At 38.8% G+C, this 9,159-nt stretch overlaps 1 protein-coding gene across 5 annotated transcripts in view; it reads right to left on the reverse strand.

Moving 5' to 3' along the window:
* Positions 1-1,166: 1,166 nt before the first annotated feature.
* ppp2r5ca (protein phosphatase 2, regulatory subunit B', gamma a) overlaps positions 1,167-9,159 on the reverse strand; it is a 25,375-nt gene continuing 17,382 nt past the window's right edge. For 2 of the 5 annotated variants that reach the window (XM_032500516.1, XM_032500519.1), the window contains 12 exons: positions 8,515-8,625; positions 7,814-7,906; positions 7,570-7,700; positions 7,389-7,448; positions 7,128-7,236; positions 6,798-6,851; positions 6,431-6,601; positions 5,114-5,241; positions 4,371-4,472; positions 4,128-4,200; positions 2,709-2,825; positions 1,167-1,814 (listed from right to left, as the gene is read on the reverse strand). In XM_032500516.1, the coding sequence (XP_032356407.1) occupies positions 1,680-1,814; positions 2,709-2,825; positions 4,128-4,200; positions 4,371-4,472; positions 5,114-5,241; positions 6,431-6,601; positions 6,798-6,851; positions 7,128-7,236; positions 7,389-7,448; positions 7,570-7,700; positions 7,814-7,906; positions 8,515-8,625 (1,284 nt within the window). In that variant the 3' untranslated portion in view covers positions 1,167-1,679. The remainder of the gene's footprint in view (positions 1,815-2,708; positions 2,826-4,127; positions 4,201-4,370; positions 4,473-5,113; positions 5,242-6,430; positions 6,602-6,797; positions 6,852-7,127; positions 7,237-7,388; positions 7,449-7,569; positions 7,701-7,813; positions 7,907-8,514; positions 8,626-9,159) is intronic. The other 3 variants (XM_032500518.1, XM_032500521.1, XM_032500520.1) reach the window with 2 other exon arrangements.

Genomic DNA, 9,159 nt, shown 5'->3' on the forward strand with positions numbered 1-9,159 from the left:
AAAAAAAAAAAAAAAAAAGTTTGAAACCTGACATCCACGCTACTTTACCTCCAGAGAAGACAAAGAAATACAACACATCAAATATGAAGCAATCTAGCAGACCTCCTTAGTTTAAACAATGGTACTAACTGGAAAATATTTTCCAACCGTAAACAGCTGCCTGCAAACCAGACACCTGAAATTAGGAATGGTAGCAACACAAACATGCCACACTTTCAAACGTTAACAAAGTATTTTTTTTTGGTAGCTCACATCAACTAATTTGTGTATTAATCATTTGATGTCAGTATGTTAATAGCTACTGAGGTTATCAGCACTTATTTTTAATAATAAATTAATTTCTATTTTTAAGTAGAGGAAATTAAAATCTTTATAGCATACAATACAATATAATAAAAAGAAACACAATGAGCAAAGGTCCTAACAGTAACGGCTGCTAAAAACCATCAGTGAGTTTTTAGGTGTTGTGACAGTACAAATCTGTGCCTCCTCTCGAATTCAACAAAAAACGAATCTCCAATTATGTTTCCTTTACAAAGATAATCATCCCTATTCATTTTACAGTATATATTTATATAAAACCCACCACTCACCGTGAACACCCCACAGCCACGCTCTCCTCTTTTGATTATGCAACCGTTATATGGGCTCTCCTTGTTACATCCAAGCCCTGGATTTTGCTACTGCCATTTAGGTAGCAAATACAGACAGCTTTCATTCAGGTTCATTATCATCAACAAAACTTAAAAACAGTAAGTACCATTGCTTGAACGGTCTAGTCAACACTATGGTCTGGTTTTCAAATATTGCCAATGAACATAAGGAAGCAAGCATATAAAAGAGCGGCATATGGCACAAAACAATAAGATGGAAAGTGTCAGATGTCCACAGGACAACTAACTCTTTCCTCGCCACCTTTCCTGGACATTGCAAGGCTGAAGGACGAGCTTCAGTTTGGTCTGGTGTGCTAAACTAAAAAACAAAAAGACAAACTTTCAAACACCAGTGACCCAAAACAAAGGCAGGTGTCCCTGTTAAAGTCACAGATCAAAACATGAAACAAATACAGTCTTGGCACTGACAAGATGTCCATTAGATTGAGCAAAACAATTAAGAAAACATACAACAGATGACAGAAAAGTCATGTCGTTCATCTGATTTTGTTCCCTTTGACAGAAAAGAAAACCAAGCAGAGACCAAGTGACGATCCTTAGACAGTGAGTCAGTCAGTTCCTATGTTTCCATGTCCAATCCATTGTGTTTGCAAGAAGGAATGAAGAAGCCAACGTTGTGGCATCCATACTCCCAGGTTCCACATTTACAGTGAGCGCACAGGGGGATGGAAGGAGAAAGCAAGGTAAGAGGAACCGATGGGGGAAATAATCAGAGAACACAATGAATGTGGCAAAGGCTAACAGACAAACAAACACAATCCCACGCTTCTTCAAATAAAGAAAAAAAAACCTGAGAAAGCAGAAATCTGAGGAGGAAACGGGGCTTTTGCACTGGGGCAGCAGGAATGAAGGAGAACGGAGGATTCTATGAAAACTGGTGCTGGGAGGAGGGATGGAGAGCCCAACATGGTCGTCAGTGTAATTCTGCCGCCTGGGCGAAGAGGATGTCCATGGCTGTCGAGGGTAAAAGGGGCAGTTGAACAAAGAGCCGGCAGGTGGTGGGACCTAGAGTCCATCATGGGTGGTCAACATGTTTTCAGCTCTGCGGTGGGACTCCAAGGCTTTTGTGGTGTAGATATCCTGAGGCAACTCAGATTTGCGTCGCACCATAGGCCGCTCTTTCCGCTGCTCATGCTGCAACTGTCAGATTGAGCCGAAACAAGAGGAGAAAGTTAGACTTAATTAGAAGGTTTCTAATCTCCTGTCAGCATGTCAAGCTGTCCCTGCTCTGATCATATCGTAAAGAAGCACGACAGCGTGGGCACAATTCAGTTACATACGTGAAAATCTAACCTACAGAGGAAAACCGGGACTGAGTTCAAACATGTTGTACTGAACCAGCCATACCTGCCTAACATCATTAGAACTTTAAACACAACACTAGACATTTATGGAGCCCCAAAGTCTTCAATAAATTAAATAAATAAGACATTATGAGATAACTATAACAAGTGTGTAAAGTAGTATATCTGAACCAATACATTTAAAAATTATAAAAATATATTAACATTTTACTAAACTTTTATTACAAAAACTAAATTATTAAGACTTTTAATTCTAGTATAGAATTTATTCCAAAAAGCTCTTTTTATTTCATAATGGCACTTTACACAAAGACACTTTTTATGTTTAATCAATTTTTATTTCATGACACACTTTAAATGCATTTTAAATTTATTTCAGATATACTTATTTAGGTAATATTGAACACATTGGGTCTCCTGCTACTTAGACAACATGCGAGGGGAGGCAGGCACACAAAAAATAAAGTTCTTGATTCCAGTGTTTAGTCCATGGCCAGATGTGTTTTTGCGTTGTTTTTTATAAAAGTAGTTTGATTTGAAAAATACTAAATTAGTAACAAAAGACAAACGACGACTCTAATTTATACAGTAAGTATACAATGACAATTGATACAGTGCGAGTAGCTTCAATTAGAAGACTTTGCAAGCTCGGGGAACACACAAGCCTTTTCATTTATAGAGTGATTATAACAGGAAAGATGCATAGAGACAGAGAGAAAGTCAGGTTTACCTGAATCGCGCCCTCCTCAACTGTCTTTTTTAACCTCAGAACATCTTCTATCAAAGGGACATCCGTCTCCATTGCTACAGGACTATTGAGGTCAGAGGAATCAACATACATAAAGAACTATGTTGAAAAGAAAGAGAAACAAAAACAAAAAACACAAAAAAGGATGGAGAAGAGACTTTCAGTCGCATGCAAGAGGAATGAATCAAGAGGCTCCGAACTGAAGAAAACAGCAGCTCTGATCTATTGCTGTTAGCCATTTTATGTCCTTTAGTTGAGGATTTTTACTACAGATTTTTTGGGATTCCCATTAAGTGTTGACTATGAAAAAGCACCTGTGTCAAAAGATGTTAAGCAACCATCAGCTGCTGGGGACACCAAAATAAATTAAAGTCCAAACTTAATCTTTTATAGCACCCTGGCATTGTGCACTGATCTGTTTGGATTGAAACTTTTTATTTATTTGCACATTTAAAATTAATGTGTCAACATCTTGGGAAATGTGTTTATCTGCCTAGAGTTAGAAGAGAGGATTGATGCCCCTCTCATGCCTGTACTGTAAATACAGTATATGACTGAAGCAAGCAGATAGTTAGCTTAGCACAAAGACTGAAAACAGCTGGCATGGCTCTGTCCAACAATAACGACGTCTGTATAACAACCCCTGTAAATCTCACTAATTAAAACATATCAATTGTATCTTGTGTGTTTAATCCGTACAAAATCCAAAGTTTAAAAACAACAATTGTTGTTTTACAGCGGGTTTGAATGCTGGATTATTTCTTGGCTGGGTACAGTGACTTCCTGGAGCCTCCAATGGTTGCCGGGCAACCTCACGGTGGCAACAAGACTCCGGGAAGTTACTGCACCCAGCCAAGAATTAGGATTTAATAGGATTTTGTTACCTTTGGACAGAGCCAGGGTAGCTGTTTTTATCTAACTCTCGGCAGGAAAAGGAATAAGGATATTCCCCTAAATGTTTAACTTGTCCCTAACTGTCCAACACTGAAGCTGTAGTGTACTTCAGTGGAAAGCTAATTTTGGGGGAGTGGACAGAAATGTCTGCATGTAGTTCATCTTTAAATGAGTCAAATACTTCTTTAGAGAGCCTTTTAGAGCATTCACCACATCTAAGCACACATTCTCAGAGCACTCAGATACCCACTCATCAAGCTCTGTCTGTCTTTACCAGCAGTGCAATTTAGAAAATAGTAACTACCAAGTCATAGTATGAACACATGGAGACCTTAATGGGATAAGATGGAAAGGGAAATACTATTCTACAACAAAATTGACTTACAGAAAACACAAAACACTTATTTCGTAAAGATTAATGCTACACACACACAAACACTCTCACACACATACTGTGGTAATAAGGTGAAAAACAGGTGAGGTTAGATGGTTGCATACACTGCTTACCTGTGGATTTGACTTGGCGAGGTTCTCGATCTTGATCCAAGCCTCTTCACGTTCTTTTGACTTTGCCTTCTCTCTGTTGAACAAAGCACCAGACCTCACATCATGAATCTGTTCCACTACGTTGATGAGATGTGAAACCCAACACCCATTTAGTTGCAGTGTTGAGGCTGACAATTATGTGTCACTCAGACATCATTGTTAAAAAAAGATTAACTGAGTGGGAGAAGAGTCTATAGTGCCTACTTGTTTTTCTCGGCCCTGAACTGCTGTGTGCAATCATCAAAGAGCTTCTGATTCATCTCCATGAAAAGCTTCAGAGCATTGTAGATGAGGCCGTGGATGGTCCTGGGAACACAAAACACACGAGCACACACAAACACACATTATGGCCTGACACTGCAAATAACTGACATTTAAAAAAAAAAAGAAGCTTTGGTTGGAAAGTTTTAACACATTTTATTTTAAAAGTAAAACCTTAAAGATATTGAGGTTACAATGATATAAAAATGTAAGTGAAAAGTTACCTGAAGGGTTGTTTTGGGCATTTTTGCTTAAAAATGTATTATCGATTATAAAAAAACAGTTGCCAATTACTTTCTATTCATCAGCTAATTGTGTCATTGTTTCGATTTTTAGTCATCGTCTCAGATATTAGAGAAATTAAAGTAATTGAAAGTCTTTTAATATGCACTGAAAGCCCAAAACTAAATTATAATTTATGTATTAAAAGGTGATCTACAGAAATATAAACAATAGAAAGGGCATTAAGAAAAAGTTATGACAAAGCTTTTTAAAAATCATTTCTGATAAATACTTCTAGGCTAGTGTTTCATTCAGTAACATTCTGTGACCAAGCTCAAAAGTCTACACACACTTGAGAGATAGCACTATGCGAGCTAATGTGTCAGACTGGTGTTACATGCAGTGTGAATTACAGAGTTTTTAAGGACATTAGCACAGCCTGCGTAACATTCAAAGTATCTTACTTGTTCCAGTGGGTCTTGGAGTTGCGGTAGAGTGCAGGAAACATAATCGGCAGGATCTTTGCTGCGTTGTCGCTGATCAGACTCATGATGTATTCGTTGTTCCAGTAGTACAGAGCTCTCTCTGCCACCTGCACAGAAACCTCAGTTAGGCAAACACTGACAGACACCACCACTCCACATGAATAACTTATTCCCTGAGTTAAGCGTGATTTATGGTTCTACGTAGGCTTCATGCAGAACTTTTGCTGTAGCCTGTGTGCGTCGATCACTTCTTCAAGAAAAGCAGGGCCGGCATGCGTGTGTGGTAGAGCGAGTGAGAGAGCGATGGGGATTTGTTTCAGAGCGAGTAGAGTCTAGAGGCATAGTGAGAGATACAGTGTCTCCCCCTGTGTTTTCTGACTCCAGTGGGAAATTTGTAGCAGGAAATCTTAACCCTCTCCTTGATTTCATGTCATTTGTGGAGAAAAAAGAAAAAAGGACATGAGTAGGGGGAAATGCAACCAAGGGGGTAAGCCTCTCCTCTCTAAGCGTAGCTCCCATGGCGCCATTTTATTGCTACGAAGCTATCACCTGCAATATCCCAATCACTGCCGTTCATTTTGGTGTCACTTTGACAGTGAATAACTTTTCATCCAAAGCCTTTCAAGACTATTTGTGCATTATTTATTTCTAAAGAAACACGACAATGTATAAAAGGCTCCATTACCTTGTACCTCACTTTATGGCTCCGTAGCAGACGTTTTTATAACAACTGGCTAACGGTTATGTCATAATCACCGTACTGCCAGGAGAAGCTCGCAGACAGTTTTGACTTACATCAGCTGTTTAGGTTTAATTACTAACGTTAGCAGTAATTAGCATGTGTCTATGTTATCTCCTTACATATACCTACGCTCTCCGTCTCTGCTTATTGGGAATGATTGAGATTTCTCTTGGCACAGCTACCAGAAGACTTAAAACTTTCATACACTTTGCCCACGTCACAACTACGTTGTCAAGCTCAGTTAGAGGCTGCGCAGTAACGCCTAGGCATCACTGGAAAAGTGCTTCCATTTTTCTTCACTGGGCTCCGTCCAGAGCAAGGGGATCTGGTGGTCCACTTCTTTAACTGTCTATGAATGCAACGCTACCACGCCACGGCGACGTGTGTCACCGCAACATGTAGTAATTGTAATTTTTCGAGAGGTGCACGTCAGGCTACAACAAGGGTCCGGCGTAGGGTCGGTATCTCCACATACCAACGTACACGCTGTGGATTTAATGCAAAACCATAAATCACACTTTATGCAGGTAAGATTGGGATCACCCATTGGTTACCTGAAAGTGCGGGCTAGACACACACTTGGCCAGCTGTCTGAAAAGAGGTTCCTGCACTTTAACAAACTCAGAGGGCTCAATGACGTCCAGGATCTCCTCCAGCTCGTTGAGGAACATCACTTCCTTGGGACTGTGAGTCTTTGGCCAGTACTTTAGTAGAGCCATTACCACCTGTTGGAATGATGACAAAAGTAATGATAGTGTTGAATAACCAATCAGGGAGAATAAGGTGACAGCAGTTTATGAAACCAAAAAGGGCACCAACACCAACTCAAATCAAATTTGAATATCAAAGAAGTTTGAGTTTCAGCAAGCAGCATTATGCAAAGAGACGGAAATGAGTCAACCGTGTTTTTATTTGACATACCGGCTCAGTTAGAGTGCTGTCCTTTTCCAAAAACTGCACCACGCAGTAGGCCAACTGCAAAACACATAGGCAAACAATGTATTTAACTGTCCAAGTGTTACCTTGATACCTAAGGGACAGACTGGCTGGGACATGCAACACCATTTTTTGACAAAACCTGCAGAATGGCCTGCTGCTCTTGTGAATACATGGGGCGTGTACTCAGAGCAGGTTTGGACAAGAATGCGTAAATACATTTAAAAAAAAAAAAATCTATTTTTCCATACAGCATGACAATAAACTAATTCTTCTAATACTTCTCATGCCTCATTTTGTGTTTGACACACTCACCTGTGGATGGTAGACACTGAGTGATTTGACTTTGTGCAGAGGCAATAAAACCTTCAACAGAAAAATCTTGTGCTCTTCTTTAAGTGGTAAGGCAAATCCATTGATTATGCTGTGAATTAAAAAGTAATTAAAAAGTACTATCACACCTGAAAACATTCAGCACAATTATGCCAAAAGAAGCATTGAATGTCATGTAAAGGTTGTATGAAAGCCACAAAGACATGTTGTTTGGTAGCTTGTGACTTTAACTAAGGGCCATACCTTCCAAGTATTTCCAGTAGTTCAGCTATACCATTATGGTGCTCTGTCTCATAGATAAACCTGTAAGAACAGAACAAGAACAAAAATACAAAGACTGCATCAACTAACATAATGAATGTTTCATATGTTGACAATCCATCTTGGTGTACATGTTTTAGAGCAGTGGGAGACCTGCACTGACCTATAGAAAATGTTATTGATCTGTTTTCTGATGTACGCTCTCAGCCCCAGGAACTTTCCATAGATCCTGTGGAGGGTAGTTTTGAGGAAGTCTCTCTCTCTGGGATCCTCACTGTCAAATAGGTCTAGGAGCTATAATGCAAGAGAAGGAATATTACCATGACAGTCCTAGTGCAAATTGTGTTGTGTAATTTTAGTTTTTCCTTCTATACGGTCGGAAGAATTTGGCAAAATTATTTTCTTACCTGCATAACAAATTTCTGGTCGATGTATTTCTTTGCTATGTTAGGCTGAAAGTCGGGCGATTCTAAAAACCTAAGGAAAAATTCGTAGACGAGCTGCAACAGAAAAAAGAAAACAAAAAAAAGGAATGAATGCTGAGAGGAAATTTAAACTTGATGGGAGTAAAGTGTGCATAATGTACAGTAGTGCTGGACAATATGGAGAAAATCAAATAACGGTAAAACGATATGCTTGACCATATATCTCATTGATATTCTATGGTTGACAATTGGTGCTTTAAAAAAAATATCTTTACACTTAGATTTCAGATCTATAATCATCAGCAATGTGAACATAATGTCTAAGTGTCAGTCTGGTAAGATCAGAAAAGTACATTACTTAATGTAATGCAGCCTTTAAAACCAGTAAAAGACAACACATACGTCATATCATGATATTCAAAATTGGAGACGATACCTAGCATTTCACAATATCCATATAATATCAATATATTGCTCAGCCCTAATGTACAGTATATAACGAGGTTCAGATCTGCTCAATGTTGAGGCAGTTCACAAATGCTCTAACATCAAACAAACAATTCAGACATGCCATTTTGTAAACTTTAGAAACTAAAGCCATGCTGGGTTTCTAGGTTGTCGGAAAATAACCTTTCCTAAACCTCTCACTGTTTTGCAGATGATTAAATGATTTAAATGTCAACCTGGAGGTGTGGCCATGCAGCTTCAAGTGTTGGCTCGTCTTCCTCTGGATCAAACTCCGCTCCAGTGGGGTTGGACGATGGAGGCAATGTTCTGAACATATTTACTGCAAACTGGAAGAAGAAAGGTGAAAATGTTAGTGTTAATTGTGAAATTCACTGGGCACTATGCTATTAAAAGTTAACTTCCTTTGGATGTTTTGATAAATCAAAGTCATAGTTCATGTTTCAACCACATCAATGTCAAAATTTCTACCCAAAATAGGTTACATGAGAGTTTCAAAAAGTTAAAAAAAATAAAATAAAAAAACACAGCAAGACCTGGACTTCCTGTAAGAAGTTTCCCACTCTTGAATTAATGTTTCCCGTCATGACACATTAAACCAACAGTGAAACCACTGCATCATTTTCAACACACCAGGCATTTCACGGCACAATGTAGTGATTAAGTGTTGAGTAGGTGACAACTGATGCAACTTATTTTCATAAACTCATAACCGTGCATGGTTTTAAATCAGTTTAATTGCTTGAAGGTCGATCATGAATGCTGGGATCATATCGGGGTACAACTCATTTATTTAGTGTTAAATGATTAAGAACTCATGTAAGAGCCACTTTTTAAGTCTTGATTAGTTACTGCTCCCCAAA

This window comes from Etheostoma spectabile, chromosome 20 (genome assembly GCF_008692095.1).
Source record: "Etheostoma spectabile isolate EspeVRDwgs_2016 chromosome 20, UIUC_Espe_1.0, whole genome shotgun sequence".
NCBI classification, from domain to species: domain Eukaryota; kingdom Metazoa; phylum Chordata; class Actinopteri; order Perciformes; family Percidae; genus Etheostoma; species Etheostoma spectabile.